General features: G+C 39.5%; 2 protein-coding genes across 3 annotated transcripts; both read left to right on the top strand.

Annotated features, from left to right (window-relative positions):
• The first annotated feature begins 7,098 nt into the window (after window positions 1-7,098).
• LOC145440032 (uncharacterized) lies at window positions 7,099-8,838 on the top strand. Its single transcript, XM_080317689.1, has 4 exons — window positions 7,099-7,253; window positions 7,314-7,435; window positions 7,669-7,866; window positions 8,543-8,838. The coding sequence occupies exons 1-4, from the start codon at window positions 7,221-7,223 to the stop codon at window positions 8,586-8,588; spliced, it is 399 nt and encodes a 132-aa protein (XP_080173815.1). The 5' UTR covers window positions 7,099-7,220; the 3' UTR covers window positions 8,589-8,838.
• Window positions 8,839-15,654: 6,816 nt separating this feature from the next.
• On the top strand, window positions 15,655-25,952 carry LOC145438709 (uncharacterized). Of its 2 annotated transcripts, XM_080316056.1 has the most exons (7): window positions 15,655-16,200; window positions 16,301-16,352; window positions 20,896-21,040; window positions 22,089-22,211; window positions 23,415-23,506; window positions 23,570-23,707; window positions 25,525-25,952. In XM_080316056.1, exons 2-7 carry the CDS (start codon window positions 16,330-16,332, stop codon window positions 25,844-25,846), a joined length of 843 nt encoding a protein of 280 aa, XP_080172182.1. In that variant the 5' UTR covers window positions 15,655-16,200; window positions 16,301-16,329; the 3' UTR covers window positions 25,847-25,952. The 2 variants fall into 2 exon arrangements, with proteins under 2 accessions (XP_080172182.1, XP_080172183.1); XM_080316057.1 differs by lacking the exons at window positions 15,655-16,200; window positions 16,301-16,352 and adding an exon at window positions 19,183-20,299.
• The last annotated feature ends 747 nt before the right edge of the window (window positions 25,953-26,699 follow it).

The raw sequence follows: 26,699 nt of genomic DNA, 5'->3' as shown, positions 1-26,699 counted from the left end.
ATTCCCAACCTACTTCAATCAAAGTAGCATATTACTCCAGTATGTATGTTCGAAAAGTTAATTTGATCGGGGGTCTCATACTTTCAGCAATTTATTGTACGTGGCTAATTTCGAAATTGCGAGATGCATCTTCGTGACTAATCATATTACAAATAGGTTGTAGTTGATCATGTTTGTTTCTCGGTTACAACGCAAGTAGTTTTGTTCGCCATACCTGAGTATTCTTTTGCCTATATCCAGGGGTGGGCCATACAAACCATAATCTAAAACGTATGGTTTCGCCGCGAGAACAAATTACACAGCGTGTGGAAACATCAGAGGGTCAATCGGGAAGTTCATGATGGTGGAAGCACGCTGTATCTTCGTGATTGATGCATAATGACAAGTGACACAAATATAGGGGCAAATCCATCATATATCCATTTACCATGATACGGTGGCTGTATTTCACGCGGTTGTTATGACGACCTCACTCATAAAAGTAATGCAAAGATCTCTCAAACTATACTTTCTACCGTACACAACACAATGTGTAAACAGTAAATGGTGTGGTCACGTGAGACTGCGCATCACTTTTTCGGTAGAACTGAAACAACTCTTTGATGAGTTGGACTGAAGTATAATCGTTGCGAGTAATGACTGACTGTCGAGTATTCTTAACTGACTACTATAGTCCAGACACAGTGAATCTCTCGTCGCGCGTATTGTAGACGAAGATAAAGTGTTCTCCTAAATACTGTTAAGTTGAAGTGAAAGTACTCCAAAAACATAACCCATTGAGTACATGCTGCAAGTATCGAAAACCTACTTGAGTATTCCGATAAAGTAGACTTACTTCGTTACAGTAACCTCGAGAGCAATTGATTTAAGTTATGGGGGTAGCAACACAAAGCAACAAATCTATATTTGCACATGATTTCGTTATTAGAAACACTGCTCCACTGTTACGTGCAATCAACTCCGCTTTAATTTGGACACCTATAACCCGGACAACCGCTTTATCCAGCGGAATTGCTCGGGAGCGGAACAAGAATAAATATTGCAAGTAAAAATCTCCCGTGAATTCGGACTGATCCCCGCTTAATTCTGACACAGGCTCGCAATTCATTCTTGGCGACTGCTCTTGCAGTAAATGCGGTGACTTGACGCCTTCGTTCTGTCGCGACCGTAGCGCAAGCGTATAAGGGCCCATCTAAGCGTTGTATTTTGTGGATTTAGCTTTCGGTTAGCGTTGTTAGGTTTTCTATGAATGATATTCTGCCCGGCTAGAAGCTTTGTTACTTTTAATTCCTGGTATTTTATGGTTTACTTTCATCAAGTTAAATAGCATTTCAGCCCTCGCTGCATGGCTTAGTACTGTATTGGAAGAATTACTGTAGGCCTGCTATTTTTATCCTATATGGTGTGTTACATAGGGATACAGTATTTGCTGTATCGTTTGGCATCGAAATACTGTGTAATGCAATTAACCTGAAGGCATAACTATAGATAGTGCTTTTTCTGCGATCAGTGCCGATTATTGCAGCATAGCGGAGCTGCAATTCATTTATGCCGCAACAGGACAGTATTTTAAAAAGATGTCTGCCTTAACGCATGACCATTTATTCGATCCATTGATTTTCCCGTTAAATTCGGACAAAGCCGTTTTCTTTAGCTTAATTAAACCCAAAGCGGGTCATTTGTCGGGCCAAAGTCTCCAAATTAAGCGAAGTCGACTGCATATAATGTAAAATGTTATAGCATTATTTTGGCTTGAAGTACACAGGATAAATATGCCCGAAACAGCGCGATCATGGTTTATTATAATTCAGGTGCCAAACTACAATCAAAGTTTTGAAGTCTAGATAACGATATAAAATTGGCAGGTACAACAAATGAAACTTAGTGAGATAGAACCATGGACGAAGGGAGCGTTGCGGGGGCCAGCGCTCCTGCTCAATATTGGGCATTATTACGCAGCAATGTTCGCGATGTCACCAGTATAATATGACATCACGCCGTTACTCATTCTCTTTCGACCTTCCTATCTTATTTACGTATCCCGGATTAGCCGTAATAGCACGAATAAAAGATCATGATGAATGATGAAACATTATAATGTTTAATGTTTCATATGGCTATTCCTGCGTCGCAAAATAAAAAGAATGAATAAAAGGATGAAACCGCGGCGGAAATTAACTGAATTTGGAACTTTATATCATCCGTGGAGTATGTTTCCATGTGCATCATTTGATTTAAAAATCAACCCAGCAATATACATAATCGCTCCAGTTTTATGATCACATATGCATATATAATTTCATAAACAGAATAGCAATGGGCCTTTGAACATAGGCCTATTTCCAGCGCAGTATAATTAGGAGGATTTCTTTCAATCCTGTTGCTAAAATAGCGATAACTCACTATACAAAATTAATCGATAGAATGGTACGCACATCACGAAGGGCAGGTTGCTGTACATAGCGCTACACCGCGAAAGCTCTCTGATGAATATTCGTGGTTGAGTTTAGGAACAAAATTATTACCGTGTAAGTGGTAGCGCCCATGCAATGGTTAGCGACAAAACGACAATATATTCCCCATGTACACATATCCGTCGTGTATACCTTGCTTAAATGTTGCTTAACGGTACATGAAGGGACTGATTGAGCCTGCGGGCAGATCTGGCTAAATTTAGCCAGAAGAATTACTACGGAGGAAGTTCTGAAATGATTTGATCGTGAATGGAGACAGAGGAAAACAAAGTGGATAGGGCAATAGGAAAAATACAAAATAATTTCATAAATAGCAAACAGTATTATCGTAGGGTTTTAGATCGATCGTGTGTTGGCATACAATTTAGGATTATATGCGTCCGATGGAAAATACGTTCCGGGATTAATACAATTTAGTTAGAGTACACACATTACTGGCTCTTAGTGTTCAATTTGGCACAATACGAAGTCTATATCACTCTTTCCACCTAGTCTTGATCAATCCTTGAATATAGACTCCAAGTTTATTCGTTCCGCGAAGTCGGACATATGACGTGTGCGTATATCTCGTGATAACATGTACGGCCGTCGGCCGCATGACGTATCGCTGGACTAACATAATTGATTGATTTGTTATATCTGAGGTATGATAGAGGTATCCCTTTGATTATTTGATAATACTTTTACAGGAATAACATCAATTACAATTAGGCTTGCATTTAAAACATAAATCAATTCAAAACAAACTTGTTTAAACCATGAGCCTTGTTAAGACGCGTTTTTTATTGTTGTTGTTTTTAGCCATGACGTCACGAATCTTTAATTATGACATCACATTGGATTGACATTGACAATTGAAAATAAACGGTAAATATGGCTCCTTGACGAAAAAGGCTTCCAACCTCCGTCTTTAGCGGACCAAAAATATCTGTAACCAGAACTACATCGATCTGCGGCATATTTAAGGTCAGCGGTCATTATCATCAGAACATCCATTTCGTGCCAATGAACTATATCTACGTCCTATAACTGTTTTTCGGTTTTAATACGGTAGCGCCCTTTGCAATCCGAGCCCCATAGTACAGATGCGAACAGCAGAGGAAAATGCCGACTTGAAATCGTGCTCAAGAAAGGAATTTGTTTCTGGTACGTTTTCCCTATTCCAATATATTTCCACTATAGCCTACCGGCAATCTCGATGGGAGGTCAATAAATAACAGCATGAAACAGAGGGACTAATAACAATTTGTCCACCCGAAGATGCATCATCATGTGTAACTACCTCCGTCAGCTCCACCAGTGAATCTGAGCACATGGGCTGATAAAAGATAAATATTTGATGGTACCAGGTGTTAATAATAATGACGAAATTCATTTATGAGCCCGAAAATATTTTTGCGCTTCGCGCGATGATAACGTATCCCAGTTCACTGGAAATGGACAGTTTAACATGGGTATTTGGCGCCCAGTTAGTTCATTACGGCTATGCACTGGAATGCGTCCATGGGCTACATCAGTAATCGGAATGCGGCCATGAATAGCAAAATGGTTGCCCACTTCTGTTTTAAACAAAGTGTTTTAAAACACGATTTGTTTAAAATGAAACCCATTACATATTCTTTTCAATATACCCTGTGCTTGCATAGGTTATTTTGCAGAGTCCCAAGATACTACACGAGTTTGTGACACCGAGAAGGAATGCAAACATTGGCACAACGTATAAAATAGATGATTGAAAACAGTAGGTAATTACGATGCATTAATTTTACATTTCATTGCAGAATAGTCACCTTTATGATCCGCCATAGCTACATATCGAATCAATACGTTACTGATGAAGGCGCATTAAATAAATCGTATATATGCGTGTCTGTAATATATATCTATGTGTGTGTGTGCTCTTCAAGTAAGAAGACGCTCATCATATATCTCTGCTTGTGCTATATCAAACATATAGATAGCTGGAGAAACCTATATCCAATCCATTTTCAGACTAGTTGCTTACCTTCGGCCTAACATTTTCAACTTTGCAGTATTTTATCTAAGTTGACATCGAAATGTTCAAAATTTTCGCTAGTCGAAGTCACCCTGTTGGCTGCGTGCATTACTATAACAGTTTTCTTGACGCATACGAATTGCTCAAGAGTTTGTGGTGAATAATTTTAGGAGATTACGTCCGTCAACTTTCAATTCTTATTTCGCAATCGGTGGTTTCATTCGTCAGCATCGAACAGCTGCCAAACAATGAAGATCGCATCATTATGTTTAGTAAACTTCAGACGTTTACTATGCAACACAACACTTTATGCTTTTCCATTTCGTAGCCCTAACTATAAAGTGTTGAATCGCGCTAACTGGCGTTTGTTTTAACATGCATATTATGCTCAACATACAAATACAGTTGTCAAATCGATGCCTGCATATGTCTGCGGCATATATATTTAGAAACAGTGCGTACAGTTATATACCAATGAATTTATGAACCATGTCTTATCAATCAAATCAATTCGATGCTCTTCATACGAAGAAAGCGCAATTCTGATGTTAAATTCACAACAGAGTATCTCTTACAGTTATGGTTGAGCTAATAACCCCGTCGCCGATTCCGCTATATGTCATACTATAGCTTGTTTCATTTTTATAATTATTATCCGTATTGATGATCCTGCGTTAATTTCCAAACTATTTTGTAACATATTACATTACAGGCCGTGGTGCACTGTGGCGAGTTAGCGCAGTGGTGTAATCCACGGCTGCAACACCAATGGGTTGCGGGTACGAGTCCGATCGAGGTCGACTCCAGAATTCCTACACCTAGGTGTTGGAGGTTTATCTAGGCTCCTCCTCGCCACTTCATTCGCGTAAGCGGTGTCTTACAAAAAGCCTAGAAGTGGGCCATGCTATAAGTGGGCAGTTACGGAATAAAAATGACGAATATCGGCCTGGTGTAAATGACCATAGTAGTCGACAAGCACCATGAATATCACAAAAACAAAAATAAAAAAATAAAATAAAAAAAACGTGGCGCACTAGACTTTTATAATACTAATACTAATGATGTAGGCTGAAATGGACGCCATATAAGTCTGGCAGATGATATCAAAATTTAGTATACTGTTTTTTGTTCTGTTTGCGGTAATCATGTTTTTTTTTCGACTGGTTTATTATGATTCCGTATCTGCCGATTTGTAGCACGGCTCACGTCTACGCTTTATAAGACACCGCTTCCGCCGGAATATTGCGGTACTGGCATGGGGGCTAGAAAGTATCTTTACGAGCTCCATTGATACTTTATAATGCCGTGTACATTCTTGTAAATGTCGCCGATGTCGATATAGCTACTATACATGCGCCATCACCCCCTGAAACTTGTAATTCGTCTCATATAGTTCATTTGGATGACAATTCGAATTGTGCAAGTGAAAATTAAGGTTACAATGTCGCCCCGTAATCAGAATAGGATGAAGGAGGATATTTGTTGCCATTTCCTCGTTTGGATACATTTCTTGAGATTCCTCTTGTGACCCAGATGTATTTTTGTATTGTGATTGTATAATGTATAGTGATCTCGTCTTTTAACGGATTAGCGCAAAGTTCCGACGCCATAGACATAGAAATAACGTGGAAAATACACTCACGCAAAGTATATTCGCCGACGAAAATCTATGGTGCACGCAACAAAGCATTGAGTTGAGTAATACATTTTCAAGTCGCTAATTGCGCGATGGTATTGTTTTAACTATTGCGTTGCACTTACTGCTATAGTGACAGCCGGGGCCACGCTATACCTCACAGCGTATGAGTTTGCATTTAAAGAACTACACAAATCATGCAACGGAATAGTATATGAATGATAGCTGCTAATCAGTGAGCGCACCTGGGCGAGAATGTACTATGAAGCCCACAATGATATTAATCAGACCCGATTGACCTGCAAAGGAAAGAGACGAGTTGTTAGCATATGCACTTATGCAGGTATGCTCGTGTGACTCTGATACCAGAGGACACCCTGCATACAAAAATATTGTTATGTTCCTGCATTTACGTTTTAGTGTCGTACAACTCTTTCTTTCTATAGGATTAGTAATTACAGCCAATCATTATTTCCTCGTGTGTTGTGCTTGTGTTTATACCCTGTGTTCTTTCGTTCTTTCGTTTAACTGCACTCTGGATCGTGTCGCCTGTCTTAAAGTTATTCTGCTGATATTATACTGATTTCATATTGCAACCTCGTCGTATGAGTTATTGTTCAAACAAGATCAAGAACATAACAAGTCATAGTGTGATGTGCTAATCGCAATACCAGGTTAACCACCACGGGCTATGTGCATTCCAAAGAATAATGATGGTATACTACGTTGTTTATTACGCCGATGTTGGAGACGATACAAAATTGCATTCATCGAATTTCGTATAGACAATAACGTCACATTCATTGTTTTGCGGGGCAAATTCCATCAATATTCCACTATACCATAGCGTCTGCTGTTAGGAATCGTGTGTGAATAGGAAAAAGTTACACTCCACTATAAATTGACGTGTATTTTAAGTGATCGTTATTGGAACTAATTATAGACACTGATGTCACGTTGTCTCTCTCAACCAGGGGAAATTCACCACTTTTATCCATGGCGCTTTTGGTATAAAATACGCGACCGTTGAACATCCTGACATTGCATGCAAACGCGATCAAGAAAGACACAACTCAAGATTTCATTCGACAACTGAACTATTCAAACGATAAAAATGGATTCCGCAGTACTTACAAGTTTTTTAACGGTAAGTTCGCACGGATTTCACCCGAAAATCGCAGGACAACATGAACCATTTCTATTGCAGATCGCGTTTGTGGTAACGGCGTGCAGCGCCTATCTAGACAAAGAATTTCGGAATACGCACAGATGTATAGTGGACCACGAGAAACATTATCACTTTTCGTTTGCACCATTCACATCTACCTAGTAAGTATTGAATCGTTGTTAATATTGAGTAGAATGTAACGGTCTAAAATCGTTTAATAATCCAAAGTACACTTTTGTATCGAACTTGGCTTTTGTCCAATTCGCTCCGTGATTCCTGACAACATTATAACTAATTATAATAACCGCGAGAATGGATTGCGGATGCACAAAAAGACGCCAAGATTCTCATCATATTCTTCGTGCATAACAACGATATTTTGTTATCTTTACAGCTACAAATGCCGGCAGAATGTGTTTCCTTTCCTACTGGAAAAAGTGACCTGCGACGCCAGATGCTCGCATCCACTCTTTCCGGACAGAGAAATGTCCAGGAGCTTGAAACCAGTGCCCGTATACAGATGCATGAGCTTGCAAATACGAAGAGGAGGCGAGTTGATAACGGAAAGAAGAGCGGTGCCGTATGCTTGCAAGTAAGTTCACTATATGTTGTTAGTATTTAGTGAGGGGCGGATCGACAAATTCTCTGGTCCGACTCCGATCTGAATTAAAGACCGTATCCCTGAAATGACCGAGATCAGATAATAATCATCTGCGAGTCCCTATCACTAGTAAACTGCAAAATCAGTAGATCATGCGACACGAGTTCAGGTTGTATACTAAACATTGCAACAAAAGAGATATGACAATAAAAACTCACTGATTTGTATGGAACATACATGGTTGTATTGGCTGCTGCTGGCATGTGGTTGGTAGCTACAACAGTCATACTCATCAATAACCCCAATAGCTATGCTGGTCGTATCAAAAACGTACGAATCCGTTTTCGATCCGACTCCGGCAGTATCAAAAAAATATGAATTCGGCTCCAGCAGAAAATGAAAAAATCCGGCCTGATATCCAGTCTGGCATCGGTCTATGGCCCGCTTTAGTGAGTACAGATATTGATTCTGAATGCCGTTGAAAATTGGCAATTAAATTCGGAAGAATACTGTCATAGGAATGTGGTTGCGTGAACAATTCTAAATTCTGGTTAACATTAGGAGGTAACTTCCCTAGCTTAAGGGCTCGGCAAACCTTGTATATGTTACTTCGGTATCAGGCGCGATTACAAGACTTTTAAACATTTTTTCGTTTTTCTATTTCCAGATGCGTGCTTTTATCGAAATACGTCTTTCGGCCTCCGACATGCTGAGAAAATCTCACGGGTCACCGCGACAAGAATTTCTGCGGTTTATTTATTCAACTTTCGATATTTACAGACAAATTTTATTCTATGACTTACACAAAATTATTTATGATATATTTATATATTTATTTATGCACAAACTATTTCTTCAACTTACTTTTTTATCAATCCGCACACACGCAAAAAACTGTAGTTTCATATTTATTGCTGTATTGCATTTTTTTAAATCGTACTCAATCATCTATGCAAAAATACGAATAAATTATTTCAAGCACTGTAAACAGCTGTCTGGTGGTGTGGTATGACTGGAACCATGGCTTCTATACGCACGTCGAAGATGCACATTGCTCTTTGTTGTAATTTCGCGTAGTATATCGATTCTTCTAAACAGTTTACGAGCATTGCAAAATCGTCAAGGACAGCGATAGTCGCATGTAGTCGGTCACAAATTCAAGATATCGGTATACATCTTGACTGAAAACCGATCAGCCTGCTGTGATAGGTATTACGTTCATTGCAGTTATGATTTATGATGGAAACCAGCTAGAAGAGCAGGCTTTGAACTCTCTCGCACGAATTTTATCTGAGTGCGGCTGAAATCGCAAACTTGATTTTAGATATAGCCGATTCACAACCAGAATCTTGGGTAGGGCAAGCTACATTGTGTACGCAGGATACAATGAGGAACGCGGTATATCATTTTGACTGTGAATTATTTGAACTCATGTCTGAATAGTACGAGTTCAGTATTGGTTGTGCAAAATATGACCCGACCATTAGTTGTACCTGCACGCAAAGAGTTCGTTTTTTAATTGCATTCAGTCTAGAATTTCCTGTCATTCGCAGTAGCTAATACCACTGCCAATGCACTAGGAGTCCGACTGGGATTAGAGACTGGGATTAGAGCGAAATGCTGGTAATCTAGTTCTTAATTAACTTGATAATTGTTTCTATATACTCTTATTCTAATTCTAATCTAATTTGTGAAATGTTTCCGCGCTCTAATTCTAATTATTATCCAAATTCTGATTTTCCTGAAAATTCTACATATCAACTGTATTAGTGCGAGAACCGGGTTTGCTGTAGGCTACAGACATTTGCCATTCTCATTCTTATGAGAATGATCTCAGAATTGAACTAAACCTCATTCAATTTCCAACTTTTCCCGAATTCAGTAATTCTGATTCTAATCTGATTTAGAAAAGCTGAGAATTTTCTAGTTGTCAAGTCTGTTAGGAATATGGCTTTGGCTGTGCAACAATTTCACGTTGGCATGATCGCTTCACAGTATAACCATAACCAAGCAATCGGTTAAATTATAGCTTAACTAGCAACAACTGGTAGGTAGGCTACTGGGTTTAACATACTAATTCATCAGTATAATAAGAACGATGAATTCTAACCGTGTCATAGATTAATCTTAAGCAAACGCGAACGATGGTGTTTGCCACAATTTATGGTTTGTATGAAAACCCTTTCTAACGCGGCCACGAAGCCCAGCCTAACACGGCCCTTGATCCGAACCGTGCTGAAAAGAGAAATCGATATCCCTGCCGTTTCGATACGGCAGTGTGTGCAAGGGTTCGCGGACTTGTTGAGGATTAAGTCCAAGAATCGTCACTGTGAGCCTGGACATTATCTCCGATGTGCTGCGAGTAACGTTAAACCATGGATTTACAAGCTTGTGCAGACGAAACAGTTGTATCTATCATGGTCTATTGTCTTTTCTTATTACTATATTCAGTGGTGTTATCGTTATGGTATAGTAGTTGCGGCAATAGCTATTACCGGTGCGTTTGAGAAGAATATGTCGGAATATGATCGGAAAGATTTCAAGGAACACTGCTCACAATGGGCAATGGGCGTCTCCAAATATCATAATAATATTTCAAAATTTAATTCAACTTCTTAGTCAAATAGGATCAGGGAAAAGTGATCAAATAGATACCGATAACCGAAATAAATTTCTGTAGTTTCCCTATTCTGCAACACAGCGCCATACGCATAGTTGCCGTGACCGTCAGGCGGATTTAAACACTGAATTTGGTTTCGAGATAATGATCGTTGCCGCAGACGGTCGTCAGATGTAAAGAAGACGATTGGTGGTTTCAAGTGACATTGAGATTGCCAAGGACAATGTGCAATAGAAACAAATTATGTAACGCATGATTCCTTCGACCTCACTATTTCGTATAATGAACCATTTAATGTGATTACGGTTGTATTTAAACAAGGGGTGTTCAAAACATTGTTTTCAAAACATGCTATTACCAAATGTATTTTTCCGAAGCTGCGAAATTATTAAGTCATAATGGTGTAAATATTTTCTTAAAAAACACGTATGGCATGAGCTTTTGGACGACATGCACTAGATACAGTCGACGTATACGATATTAAATTGTTGGAACCTCGACATCGTCGTATGTTCAACACGTATTTCTATATCACTGAAACGGAATGGATATTCTAATAATGATCACCGCCGACCGCAAAGATGTTGCATGACGATGTAGTCCTGGTCAAAGATATTCTTTGGTCAGTTTAAGACAGGGTTCGGAAACCCTTTTCGTGAAAGGGGACATATTGACCCTATTTTCAATTGTAATTCTCAAGGAGACATATAACAATGTCTACCCACGGTGTCGTCACAATTGAATGCTCGTGACGTCATCGTTGAAATATCGTGTTATCACGGTATCATATAATGGCCCTGTTTTAAACATGTATGTTTCAAATTGATTTTTGTTTTAAATGCAACGCTCGATATGATATAAACTATAAAGAAATCCCACATGCGTGATGTAAGTGATAGTTCTTACATACCACTTTTTCACGATTTTCGTGGTCAGATAACATCAAAATTAAAGAGGCTGTGTTAGCCTAAACTTAGTTGCGACTAAAATGACAGTTGCTTGGTGATCGAGTATGGCCTACATTCGTGTCTGCTAAAACCGAGGTGAATATATAACTACATATGCCACTGAGCCGAATGCAAGCATAGCAGGTATGGAGAAAGTGCACGCCTGATATGACGTTCTCAATATACACATTCAACCTGCATGCGTTGCGGATATTTAGGGATAGACGTGTATAAATATGTAGGCACAGTAGATCTTAATAGAAACTTATCTCAAAGCTACATAACCGGTTGATATCCATCGGAAACTCATCCTCATTAATTTCCGCATATACTCAGTCAAAAATAGGGAGAGGAAGTTCACATAGGATGCAGATATATAAATATACTTGTCGAGAGACTGAAATAGAATTCTGAACGGTACAATACCAGTTGGATCATGGAGATCATAAAAATGTTATCAAACGCGTCGCTTATCATGTACGATTGACACTTTGCATATGTACAGAGGTTTTCGGTAACGATGTACTTCTACCTTTTCGAAGTACTCAAGTAGTTTTCCGATATACTTGCACGACTAACTCTAGTAACTCTAATTTTCCTAATACTTACTCTTAATTTAATTACTATAAAATTCGAATGTAACATTGAAAACTTCATTTGATGCTGCCTTTTCGAAGTTTCAGCAAACGATGCTCGCGAAGCTGGATTGTGATTGTTCGGTATCCTCCGAAAGAAATGCGACTTTGCTGTTTGCTATAGCCTCTATTGATAAGTGTCGCTTAATTTCACCGTCAGAATTTCACGAAGTTTGTTTAAAAGTCACCCTAGCTTTGACAAATACGAAACGATTTTGTACGAAACGATTTCTACGCTATACTTTTAAACAGTTTCGTACAAAACTTGCAACATCTTGACGTTCAACCAAATCAGACCATAAAGTCTCTGTTGCGGTACGAAGGAGAAAAATATGCACCAAATACAAATAATAATTGATGTGTTAGTTCTCTAATTAACGGGCACGCGTCCAACCTTACATCTTGAATTGAGATATAAAATGCTAATGTATTTGGCGGGCAGGCAGGAAAATTTCCACGGACCGGCGGTTGAGAACCTCGGCTCTGCATCGTTATATTTTGTGAATTACTTACTTTCCGCGATTTGCAGTTTGTCAAGTAGAAGCATCATGAGAGAGAAAAAGAGAGAGAGAGAGAGAGAAAGACGGCTCTTTTCGCGGAGAGTCCTGAATTATCGTCATAGCTCGCGCGAAATATAAATGGTGTGACCAAAATTTTTCCGTCAAAATTTCGGTCAATATAATTTGTATAGCGGTTGCGCGGATCATTATGTGAGTCATTTCTGGCAGCATAGTGCCCGTATGTCAGTTATATTCCAGTAAATAGGGCTCAGCAAAATGTTTCGAATTATTTATGATCTACCATATTTTCACTTACCTTCCTAATCGCGAAAAGCGTTAATGGATATTATCCTAGGGTTACCATACGTCCTCTTTTAAGAGGATTTGTCTTCTTTTTTGCCTTTTTTGAAAGTGTCCATGGAGGACGCCCTTTTGTCCACTTTTTTGAGATTTTGTCCTTTTTTTGAAAATTGAGGTCATGTTTAGAGCAAAATGCGACTGATATGCCGTAAATTAGCACAGAAGTGACGCTCCGGCGGGTATTTCGGAGTGAAAAACGGTGATTTGAGCTCTGAGCGAAGAGTTGACCTTTTTATTTTAGTCAACCACCTAGCAATGTGGAGAGAAAAACGGTATTTTGAGCTCTGAGCGTAATGTTGACCCTTTTTTTAGTCAAACGACCACAAAGTGGGGAAAATTCACCGTTTTTGAGAATTCTTCTCCGGTTTTGCAAGTCTGAAATTTCTGAAAAAGTGTCCTCTTTTTAGATTTCCAAAATATGGTAACCCTATATTATCCGCTACAACTCATCCTTATTGCTTATCATTTTATGAACTATACGGGCCTTGTAGCACGGGGTGGGTGCCATACCGGGGCATTAGCGTAAAAAGGTTAAGAACAAATACTGTATATCAATCTTTTATTTGTATAAGATGATGCTGTGGAATCCCGTTGAAAATATCTCTCTCTGGAACATAGCAACACCAGCCATCATCGTTCGCTTATGTCATTTCCACATTTTGGATGTGCACGAGAGTGTATATGACTGCTTACTTACTTGAGTAGTTTTCAAAGTCAACAAATTCTAATTCTACTCGTTCTTGAGTAGAATGCTGCTCCCCAACTTCCACTTCTTTGCATCTCTTAGCGTAAAAACGCGTGTATTATTCACCCCCGTGTGCCACTCTTGATATACGGCTGTAAATATACACAGTTATACACCCATGGTTGGCTAGAATTGCCACACGTCCGGAATTTCACTGTTCAAACTTGCGTCCAAGAGGAATTTCTAAAATATGCCCAAATGTCCGGAATTCTGAAGGCTTGACGTAGGCTCATAATTTTTTCGTAAATCAACATAATAACATAATTATTGGGAATATTTATGCTACATGATATTTTTCTTCGCGCCGCGCGCGATTTACCATCACATTCATTGATTTTAATATGGGGACTAACACCCTCGCAAAAACTGCAAAAAGACGTCAATCAAAATAACCTTCATTTACTGAAATAAGCCTTATTGTAATCGCAATTATAGGAGAGCGGTATATTCCTAGAAACGGTTAAGGCCGTTTGAACGCTTTATTTAAAGATAGTGGTTCCAAACGTGGGGGTCGTTTGTCTTTATTCTAGTTTCGCGAAGATGTTGAACGTAGTCAGCTTCCAAAATAGCCCGTGAGTAAGTCTAGGCAAAGGTGCTGACTTCTTTCAGTAATCTGCTCGTCAAATTTTGATCTGGGCCACGGAACATTTTCAAATTGAAGATGGAGTCGCGATCATAAAAGGTTGGAAGCCGCTGGAACAGGGGTGTTTATAAAGCTCTGAGGTGGGCACCGGCATAAGGCTGATAAACAATCTTATCGGTAGGACATGAACATGACTTGGCGATGTACATGTACAATTGTACATTGTACAATTACGCCCCCTGTATTTTCCAAGTTATTATCCTCCATCAGCTCTACCGCTAACTCTGATCATGTGGGCGGAGAGAGGATCAAACTATATGGTAATACATGGGAGATCCAATATTATTGACATAATTCATTCAAAAAATTTAACGACCATATGCATATAGCCAGAGGTGGTCAGTTACGAAGTTCTTCTACTTTTTGAAGTACTTGAAGTAGATTTGTCCTACTCACACTACTTTTTAAGTAGTTATGATTTTAGACTACTTCTACTTCTACTTGACAATGTTCTGTTTTGTAGGCAAAAATAAGCTTGAAATACCTACTTACTTACTTACTTGTAAACAACCACTCCTACTTCTACTTGAGTAGAAATTCCGGCGTTACTTCTACTTCTACTTGAGTAGCGACGGTCACTACTTTGACCACCTCTGCATATTGCAAGCCCACCAGAAGTTACATCGATTCCCCTATGGTGGGCCCAAAAGCATTGTTTATTTGGGGGGAAGGGGGCTAAAAATGCGGTTTCGGTCCCGGTTACACAAAACACGGCCACATACAACTACTGAGCCGGATCGTGACCACCTCTCATCTATGAGGGAAGCTTCGCTAGTGTGACATCATATTGATAGACAATTTGCTAATAACTCGTTTTGAAATCCCCTAGTGGGCGCTAAAGAGTGTCCGTAATTTGGCTCACATAAATATGGTGGTAGGCCAACATGACACAATAACCTACCTCAGACGTACGCCACTGTATAAATCAAACACAACATTTTGATCCAAATGATGCTTGCACGTAGGGGCGTAGGAAGGTATGTACGTAGGCATCGATAGGATTTTTAACCGCTATGTAATTCTGAGTTAGGATCTGTTTTTTATGTACCGTCTTTTGTGTGTGAATGCACAGTCTTATCTCTTAGACTAAGAGTGTACCCCAGTAGCTGTCTTGACTACTTTGATCACCCCTGCATATGCACCTGTGATACTATACCTTTGAGTAGTCTGAGTCGACAGGTATTCAGCTCACTTTCGCCATCACCATTTCATGGTTGTTGCCGTAAAATAACAGGATGACGCCAAACGTATGCGGTATGTCACTTCTGTATTGGTGGATAGTATAGTCATGAAAGGACTCGACAATATCTTAATCATGTTGTATTGATTGCATTTTAATTTACTCGTTGACCACATATCGGTCTCGCATCGCATTCAGTTACGTTAATAAGCAAGCATTTCGGGTCTGACACCATTCAGCGCACCGTATGTTGGGATGTATACAACTATGAATGCGACTCAAATTTCCATGCGCCGTATCTTTATATTACACGTTGGCATATTATTTTTCAGCAACATGAATATATAAATCGACCTCCCATTAGGATCGTGAGCACGCGGCCGAACGCCAATGATCTGTTTGGTCTTTCATCATCATAATATTGCCGTGGAAATCAGTCAGTTCGAATCGTCAACAGAGCTTGTGGCGTAAGCTACAAATCGGAGAACGCATGCGGGTGAAGACGATATTTGTGATCGTGCCAACGTGGTTATGTATCACAATACACGCTCTGAATACCCGCGTTCGCTATACGCATAGTATATATATGGAAAGCTTGTACAGCGGGTATGACTTGTCGGGTTGTACGATCATCAGGCCGCAGAGCGCGGGTGGTCATAAAGGGATGTATGGATAAGTGACAAATGCGGGATAGGGTAAGTCTAGTCTATAATCGTGATCGGCAAGACTGGTTGAAATCATCTTAATTATCCCCTGGTACGAACTGAATAATGTGATTTTGCATTGCACTCGCAGGATACAACAGGAACAGTCAACGCCCTGCTATGCCGGATTGTCTCGACCTAAGGTAAATGTCCCTTTATTTGGGGTTTCAATGACAACAATTCAAAGGTAAGAAAAACAATCAAAACTAAATCGGAAGAAGTTGAATCTGAACTTAAAATAAAGAAATAGAAAATAGAAATTATTATTTGCACTCTCAAGCGATCACTCAACAGTCAACTTCTCTCAACTGCACGGAGAGAGATATATGTCGCTAATTTTGTCAGTTTATTTTTTCTGTATAGTTGATTATTGCATTTTTAATTTTCTATATTGCTAATTTATATTATGTTGTCATTGCGTTATTTTCAAGCCAGAAACAACACATGCGTATCGGTACTCTGATGAAAATCTAGTAGCGATATTTGCTAAAAGGGCACAGTCTGCTGAATAGATGACTCATAAAACTGCAATTAGTGTACAAACCCAAAATTTGAAAGTACGCAATACCTGCCATAGTCAATTGTATCGTATATTTCATTAGTCCACAAGGACTTTCAAAACTCAACAGCCAAAGATAGAGCGATATTTGTGAAATAACATCTTACGAGACATCCAATTATGTACAACTATAATCCTAAATTCAAAAACAAGTTTTCGAAACATACCGTTGCATCTATATCTTTTAACGATCGAATAACTTTCGCTTGAATTTGCCTCTGCAGTACGCCTGCTTTGTTTGTTAATAAGTTGATACCCACCAAGCCTGCCTCATGCATCGTCATCGCATTTAAATCACTCGAATCATGGTGAATCATCATCCATTGGGCAGTGCAATTGGATATAACTGCCATGTATAATCTATAAGCTAAAATATAGTGTATGCCTGAATCCAGAATTTTCAGAGTACTGGTAGTGTATTGTAAATGCAAAGGACGAAAAGAAGTTTTGAAAATTTAGGAGCTGCGAGTTCTCACAGATACAAGAGTTACATAACGTACAAGTGATATGATAGAATGATTATAAATGCAGTGAACACGACGGCTCGGAAGTTATAGCATATACAGACAAGGGAGAGATGATATGTGCTATATACACACTTACACAGGTTGGTCGATAGGCTAGGTACTTGTTGAAAGACCATAATATGATATCCTAAATCAGGAGAAGCCGACCCGTGGCCCGCAAGAACGTTTTGATGGCCCGCGAGGTAATTCTCGAAATTAGTTGTATTATAAAAATACCCAAGTAATCTGTTATGAACTTGCAAGGACAACCAAAAATTTGGGATACGCGAAATTTGGGATAACTGAAATATCAATTCCGACGCATTGGCGTAGCCAGGGGCCAGCCACATTTGAACGTGTCGTGCAACATGCGACTTCGAGTCTGCCGTCGCAGAAAGACCGTCGACGATGAAACCTTTGCACAAAATGATTGATGCATGTTCGCCGAAATCTTCGCTATTGATATGTCCTTGCCAAAGGAATTTAGCGGTATACAGAGGCGACCCCCGATATATGGAAGTGACAATAGTATTGAGCGAATTCATTCATTCACAGTTTTCATTGTATAATTATTCTCGATTTGATGCGTCGTAAGATAAGTCTTGTTTTCATCGTTGCCTCATTCGGTTCACAACTATCGGACGACTAAAAAGGTCATCAACGAAAAGGTTAGCCACCCCTATCCTAAATACTACAATAAAATGTAGGATTGTCGAGAAACAGCTCCACTGTGCGAATCATCGAGTGTCGTATTTATTACGCATTGGCAAAGTTAATTTTGTGTAGGATCTGATGTGTAGCGATCGGCTTCGTGCCATGTCTTTTAAGCTCGGAAATATGTTATTGAAAGTCACCTTTACTGTAGCTGAGAATGACAGGCTAATAACAATTTTGCGATATCAGTGACATTTACAAATAGTTCCGCAGGTAAATAAATAGGAATTTTTATTTGGCACCTACACAAATTCTGATACACCAAATTCTGGTTTCGGTATGTATAACTATGCCAACTATCTCTATAAGTGACACTGAAATCTATGGTTTTCCTTGTCCCTGTTATTCTATTGATATCCAAGGTAAAGATAAAAGCTTCTTTACCACTTTTTATAGCACGAGATTGCGCACATTTAAAGCATAATTATTATTAACCAAGGCCATGGGTCACACAGTCATTATTCGTATCTTCCCGACTCTTTGTCAACATGCTGTCTGCATTTAAAAGATTTAAACTACCATCGCGATTGCTTCAGAAAGATCACCGACGCAGATATGTCCGTTACAAGTCCTGCGAACAACCGTAAAATTTCCTCCAGCAAAACACGATCACTTATTCCAGAGAACTTGTCAAAATCTCTCCCGGTGTCCTCCGCCAGGGGAATTTTCTTTCCGATATAGCATGTTCACTTTATTTTCATAGTAATGATAAAATAACCCATCTAAATCCATAAAGATATTGTAATGTTATCCACATAGTTGCGTTGGCATCGCTCACATATTCTCCTATGACCTATATCAGTTGTGGTCATGAATATTTGTATTAAAATAGCTGTTTCGTAAACAGATATGCGGTGTATGAATGCAACTGAAAGGAAATATTATTACAGCAGACTCGTAAAGTCAAAGTCAGCAGTTATAGATCGTACTTTTCCGATATTATAGATATAGAGATTTTGGTTATTTCCCCCATTTTTAGAAAACTATTAATGCTGACAGCGAAATATAAAAATTCCAAATATTATGACGGTCAATAATATATAGTCTCTGAGTAATCGTCAAGAGCAACGTCCTATGGAAGAAACTGTGACATGTGTTCAGCTGAGACCGGGCAGGTCAGGGCAGCATGATAAGCAGGTCAGGCAGGTCGCTACCAATATACGTCATAAGTTGTATCGGGGTGACTGTATATTTCACATTCTATGCGTTAGAGTGGACGATTCAATCACGATATCAAATTCGCAACAGAATCCCCGAAAAGTTCGTTTTTAACAGAAGTGGTAGCAACAAAATGCGTGTTCGGAAAGTTAGCAGCGGACCACGGAGTTGGCGAAATGTCAGGCAATTTCGAGAAATTTAATTCTACAGGGATGTCGCATTCTATCAATTTAAAATACTTCGTGGATATTCGCACAAATATCCAGTATGGTGAGCGGTATATTTTTAAAATGCCCCTCCGTACCGCGAAGCGATTCCGAACTGTTATCAGCGGTCTCAACATAATAGCATGTACGTCAGCGATGGTTATAATGAGTAAGGAGCATGGCAATGACAATATAATCGCTCCTGAATTTTAGACAAACGTAACAGTGACCGTATTTGGGGAGAGCGATATTGGTCGAATGAATGTAGTATGACACACTGACCAATACAAGCTATGTAGAGTTACCTCAAATTATTACGGGTTGGCGGATCAGTAAAGTTCGAGGCCGTGTGTGGGTTCCGCGCAAGGGTGTGTCGTTAGAAAGCTTCCGGATCGATAGCGTGGCAATAGGCCTGTTGCTGCTGTATTGCAGTAGTTTTATCAAATGGAATTACATTGTAATCCACGAACGATTGTGGTTTAGGGGTTTAGCCTTATACCTGAGGATTGTGATCTGAAAGTATAAGTCAGAACAAGATTGTAAGTGCAGCCTTATTACAGCATTATGACCTTTATAGACTCAAGTACAGAATGCAGCACACGGGCCACAATATTAGCGAACGCTCGCTACATCGCACTTTCTAATAGTTGGCAGTCAAGCGCTCTTGAAAACAATGTGTAGGTTAGTGATGATAGTAATTAAAGTACTCTCAGAAATTGTTTTTGCTACTTTTCCTTAAATCCGTATTTCGGACTATATAGTTACAAAGATGCCTCAAGGCCAGCAGAGTCTCGATTCCTTGTTACCTCATCAAAGGTTGTTCTCGCGCTAAATTAAGTCGTCTTCACTTCGATAACAAGGTACATGTGTCTCATTATTACGATCACTTCGCCGCAGTTATCAGTCGTCATCAGTTGGAACGCGGTGTGATTTGCAAGTGAGAATAGGTGAGTTGAACTAAGATCGCTCTTCGTCTGACTGAGATGAGGATTGCAATGCAATTGAAGTATTTACGTCTGTCAAGAATATGGATGACAGCCAGTCGAGTAGCAATATTATCGATATTGGCGTATGATTTGCTATTATCTTCATACGTTCTGACTTTTCGTCTGGATATTGCATCATGCTGTAAAGCACAATATGGTATTCGAAGTTGTCTTGTCAAGTTGACATGGGACCAGAATAGTTCATTTTGAAAGATGGATATTACGATGGCCTAATAAACGCGATTTAGTTTAATAGGACATGATATTGCCCAATGCCCATGGATGATGGTTTAGTTTCAGTCTGAGAGATTTTAATTGGAAGAAGTAGGAGCTTTGATTCGATATGCGAGAGAACTACGGCTCGACTCTGGGCGATGACATACCTACTTTTGATTTCTCATATATAGGGCTACAATATAGTAACTGCGGAGTTTAGTTCATCGCAGACTTGCACAAATGCCCTTCATGGCATCGCTAAACGCGAGCTCATCATTTCCGAATAACACCACGTTCTCATCACCTGTTTCAGTTTGAGGATTATATATACTTGCTTTTAGTGCATCGTCAAGCACCATGAAAGTAATATGCGCAGGTTTGCAGAAGACCGGAACTAAATCAATGGCTGAAGCTTTGCGAATATTGGGATACAATGTTCACGACGTTTTCGATCAGTATTTCCTGGACAATGAGCTCTGGTTGAAGGTATGTTCATTTGATTGCGTAATTGTGCCGTGCCGAATGTGCGAATGGTGTGATTTGAAACATCCTAGTCTACGAATGAAGATGCAACAACTTTGGTGCTGATTTGGAGCCTGGCAGATATTAAAATTTTCAACTGATACCGATATAAGAAATGTTCGCCGATAATGAGATAAATGAGACATATTTCAAGTACAACTTCCAGCTAATGACGGCAATTTGAAAAGTACATATTATATCAACTTCATTCGTTCACGGTAAAACTGCAACGGAGTAAAACAACTAGCAAAGACGTTGTTGAGGGAACAGATTTTTCGCATTTTCAGCAAGAAGTGGATGTCATAAATCAGTTACACTGTACTGAAAACTCAAAAGAACTCTCACGATACCTTGTTGTTTGTCGACACCATCAATCGAAAGCACCAGCACGGCCTTTAAGCGTTCAAACAACAGGGAAACATGACGTGAACAATGTAGACATGGTGTTCTGCCAAATCAGCCTTGAATTTTGCATTGTTACGTATAGTTGATAATTGTGACACAGCAGTCCTGTGTGGAACAACGACGACGCAGCTCACGAGCAAGTGAGCAACGTATTGCCCATTGTTGCAACGCCGATTTAGCTTGATTATTGAGCAATGAGCAATGAGCATCCTAACTCTCGCCGCACTGCTGCTCGCCTGCTCCGGCATCGTTATGAGAGGCAGCATTTCTGCGTCACATTGCCCATCTCCGTAACGATCCAAAATTCGAGGATGATATTAGAGGGTTCCAGAGCCACCAGCAGAATAAAATTTTTATTTTCGTAATGAGAACCGCGATAGCTTTCGATTGATACCAATTTTATCAAATTTTGCGTTCGACAAGCCGGTCTAAATATTGCCGTAAATTTCCTTTGGTCAAATGGAGAGAATGCCGTAATCCAATCTCAGTGGGCCGTGCGATTTGCTTGCGTCCTCGCTACTCACCATTGTAGGACCATTGATGTTACAATGACCGCATGGAATGGATTACTCGGCGCGTTAGTATTGAATTGTAATGTATCATGCAGGTTCGTGATAACACGGCGACGTCGGATGATTATCGCCGTGTGCTGGGGGAGGTAGACGCCGTCACCGATTACCCAGCGTGTGGACTTTGGGAGGAAATATTTCGGGCTTTTCCCGAGTCCAAGGTAGGTCAATGAACTCTCATGTATGTGTCCAAACCAATGGTTATTAAAATTCTTCTAGTCGTAGCCCTCTTTCGGCATCCAAAACATTCCGGGCCTAACCTTATATAGGCTACTTAGATATTGTCACAAGTAAATATACTTTCGAAGATTACCGGAAAACCGACGAGGAAGGAAATTGGGACTGCTGATTTTTACATTTGACGCGAATATTGTCGTTAGGGTTTTCCTAACTACATCCAAGGGATTCAATTATTGTAATTTACCATAAAATATAGACTCAGCCCGGCATTTCCAGTGCGTGACGTACAAATAGGACTATCTGCGCCGGCGATCTGGTAATTATACCAATTCGTTAGATGGTATGATACAGTAGGATGAAACGCGCAAGACAGTCTATTATTATATATAGGTCGCTTCCCTGCATTAGTGAATGTTATGAGGTATCCGCGAATCCCCTACCGGCCTACAGCCTAGGTTAATGAGGTACATGTCTCCCTCCTAGTAAGAGTTGCATAGAAATGCACAGGTAGCAATTGCTGCATGTTTTATGTTATAATATGGCTTACAATTACACTAAGATACCCCCACCCCGATAGTAATCCTATATGAGCAGCGTATATAACATATAATCCTGAAAATACTTTGTAACTGTTATGTGTGTTTGTTGATTGGTTAGCAGCCTTTCTGTATTATTTCTTCGCGCTGGGTTGTCGACGTCGTATGCTATTCGCGAACCTGTTCACCGGTCATCATTGCGTAAGAGACAAAATTATTTCTGTATTTTGAATTCATGTTATGGCATTTGCCGACGTGCTGTCGTTATGAGAGTTACCCAAAAAGCTTGAAGTAAAATGATTGTGTCAATATTACTATATTACTATGTTTAATTTTTCACCAAATTCATAAATATCCGTGACCCACATCAAAATGCTTCTGCGGCCCACCGGTAAAGAACCTCTGCTATGCAGTTGTCGCATGTGTAAAATAAGGATATCTATACTTCTTAAAACGAACAGACCTACTCAACAGGGTTTTGACGTAATTTTGCCACTGAATTAAATCGAGTCAAATCAATCAACTCTCAAATCGCGGGGCGTATCATTGTTATCCGAAGAAATAAAAACTCGCGTTATTAATGTGTTGAATGTTGATATTTCACACTGAACCTTGCGGTATTTAAGGTATTCTGTCTTCCATTTGTAGGTAATTCTCATGGAAAGGTCTAGCGAAGATGAATGGTATGAAAGCCTTCTGAAGCAATGCAGAAAGACTAATTCTAAAAGAGTAATAGAAAGGCAAGACCAATACATGTATTGGAATATACGATACTGTCAACAACAATATTTTATATCCTCCAGAACGGGAATACCTCATGACATAGTGACATTATTCATGGGACCAACTAATATGAAATACAAGCAGCATAGCAAGGCTTTTCATCCCGGATGTGTTGCATGCAATGACTTGGAAGATGTTCCGGTCGGTGCTTTAGCCAGGTAAGCTTGCACAGCACATGCCTCAGATTGATGCTGAGAACTATTTACTATTTACTGGTAATGCGTTTGTAAGATAATACTTTCAAGACATTTAATGTGCACGGTTGAGTTATTCACCAATAATATGCAGTTACTGGTCTGTAACGAAATATATGATTGTAGGCTGCTTATTCCGACCAGGAGTATTGGTCCTACGCATGTCCAAGTCCAACGCATGTCTTTATTCTTGTGCAAATGTGCATATGCTTCTCTGAATACTGAAATTTTAGACTAATAACCCAGATTTTGCTTGCTTTCATTTTTATTTATCCAGGCGAACTATCTAAAATTAATTATAATTCGCTATTTAAGTACTTTTCAAGCCATTTCTCTCGTAGCCCGACACGCAAAGTATCTGCCGTTAATGACTACACGCCGTCAAGCCGCACTTTTACGGCTGTTTGAATAGCATATTCATATTGAAATGAACCCGAATATTTTCGGCTGACACTCACTCGTCGTGGGTAATCGTCAGCAGTTGAAGTAGAGAATTGGAAAGATCATTATACATCAACAATCGAACCACAAAATATGACGTCACCGGCAAACAATTTCGAATAATGGGGGTGGACTGAATGTTTCGAAAAAATCTCAAAACGGAAATGACAAGAAATTATGCGAATAATGGAAGGAATGTGTCGATTATTTATTTTTTACGGAGAATTGATGAAGCCAGTAAGTGTTATTATTATTCAGGGAAAGACAAATAAATATCAAATGGGTTAGCAATAACTCAAGATTCGATCTATAACCAGTGGTGTCACCACGCGTTCCTTGCCCACGGAACTACAAATTATCAACTTGCAACTCGTATTTCGCTTTGATATGTTATCAAGATATGGATTGAAAGGCACAATGACCTCTTTAAGACATCCCGTCGATAAGAACTTGAAGATGTAAACAGCGCTTTCGACATTTATCTTGTCGCGTTAATATAATGATTGCGCACATGTCAGAAGCAAGGTATCATCTCGTGTAGTGATATGTAATTCTATCGTGGATCGACCTGTTCTCGTGAACTGATCGAGAAGAGTTGTGCGAAATGAACGCAGTGGGTTTATAATAGCCACGTCGCCGATCAGTGACAGCATAGTGACCAAGGCTATTCTATGCCAATATCTTTCACTGTTTAACCGAGTGATGGCGTGGCAGCAGACTTGGTCAACTTGACAATTCTAGTTGTATAATTTGACTGAGCAAAATGCCCGTAATCTAATTGCAATATATTTTGCGACATGTTTCTATGCTCTACTTTAAATTCTAATCTAATCTATGGTTTCATTGAAAATGCTACAGCGGGCCTATCGTACAAAAAGATCCAAGCATCCTCCACTTACAATCGTACATACATTTGCCATTCTCGTGCTTACGAGAATGAAGTGTGAATTTATATGAACAGACCTCGATTGAATTTCCAGGTTTTCGCGAATTCAGTAATTCGAATTCTAATCTCATTTGAAACAAAAATAACTGTAGCAATAATTCTAACTCTAATCTAATTTGAAAAGGCTGGAAATTTTATAGTCTGAATTTGCCGAATAGCAGCCTCCACTATATAGATACAACATTCCAGTCTCGTTTAGCTCGCTATTGAAAAGTCCGCTTACGGTTCAATCACTGATAGATTTTGTTATAGTTTCCACTAGGGACATAGTTCCATAAATTAACAGGCATTGTGCAAAAGGCCTCGGTGGCGAGAAGCACCCTCTCCCTATACATAGGCCTACATACATGCAGACTTATACTCACATATACATACTTACTTTACTTGTATCTAGAGCCAAATACCGACAGCACAACACATACGTCAGAGCGACATGTCCAAAAGAACAACTTTTGGCGTTCAACGTGATAGAAGGGTGGGAGCCTCTCTGTAAATTTCTGGAGCGTCCCATTCCGGACACGCCCTTTCCGTTCCTCAACAAGGACGCGTCAATTGTCGACAAAGTAGCAAAATGCGAGCACGCGGACTATGGTTTCATGAAAGCCGTTTATAAGGAGTCGTCGCTTCGTATAGGACTTACAATATTTTTGATTTTACTTGTCTTGTGTTTGCTGATTCATTATCTATATCTCAATTTACGTCTACTGGTACAGTAGCAAAAAGTAAACTGAGCGTTTGTAGCAATTTCGAGATTGGCCAACTTGTCATACTGCCTCCGAATTTATATTTTCCTGTGAATAAAAATATTTTATACGTGCTCTGCATGGGTGTTGGGTTGGTCAATTTACTTCAAGCGAAAAGGGCGAGTGCATGGTAACATAGGTACATTAATCTTGAAATGAGTAAGCTATATGCTTGGGTTTGACCCGAGGATACAGGTCTAGGAATCCAGTGTTCTTTCAATATTCCGACAAACTTTACTCGGATTCATAATTTCTTATGAAAGTCATTGACATTATGGTGAATTAATTTCAATTTTCCTGGTTCAACGTTACACTCCACAGATTTCTATTGGTTAGGATTAGGGTTATCATATTTTGGAATCGGGAATGAAGGACACTTTGTCAAAATTTTCAGACTCAGGATTGTGGGGTAAAATTCGGACTTTGCGGTTGGTTGACTAAAAAAAAAGATCGTCACTTTCGTTCGAACCACGTCATTTATGCCCATTCTCACTATAACTTGTCCACTATATTGGCTCTGAAAGCTGTAAAGGAGGACGAATTGCCAGAAAGGAGGACATTTAGGCGTCCTCGGAAGACATATTCAAGAACCCGAAAATGGACACAAATCCTCCTAAAGGAGGACGTATGGTAACCCTAATATTGGTAACATAATCGTAGCATGATCGCCTTCCTGTCGTTCACGTAAGCATAGCTGTCGCAATCAGACATGGGGTGATTACTTCATGAATGTAATCGATTGCGATTACGATTACTTCCGAATGACGCGATTACGATTACGATTACAGCAAAATCAGGAAGTAGTCGATTACGATTACATTGGAAA

Source organism: Botryllus schlosseri, chromosome 5 (genome assembly GCF_051294905.1).
Source record: "Botryllus schlosseri isolate E-star chromosome 5, Bs_hap1, whole genome shotgun sequence".
NCBI classification, from domain to species: Eukaryota; Metazoa; Chordata; class Ascidiacea; order Stolidobranchia; family Styelidae; genus Botryllus; species Botryllus schlosseri.
Note: the sequence above shows the minus strand (reverse complement) of the source record. Positions and strands in the feature narration are given on the sequence as shown.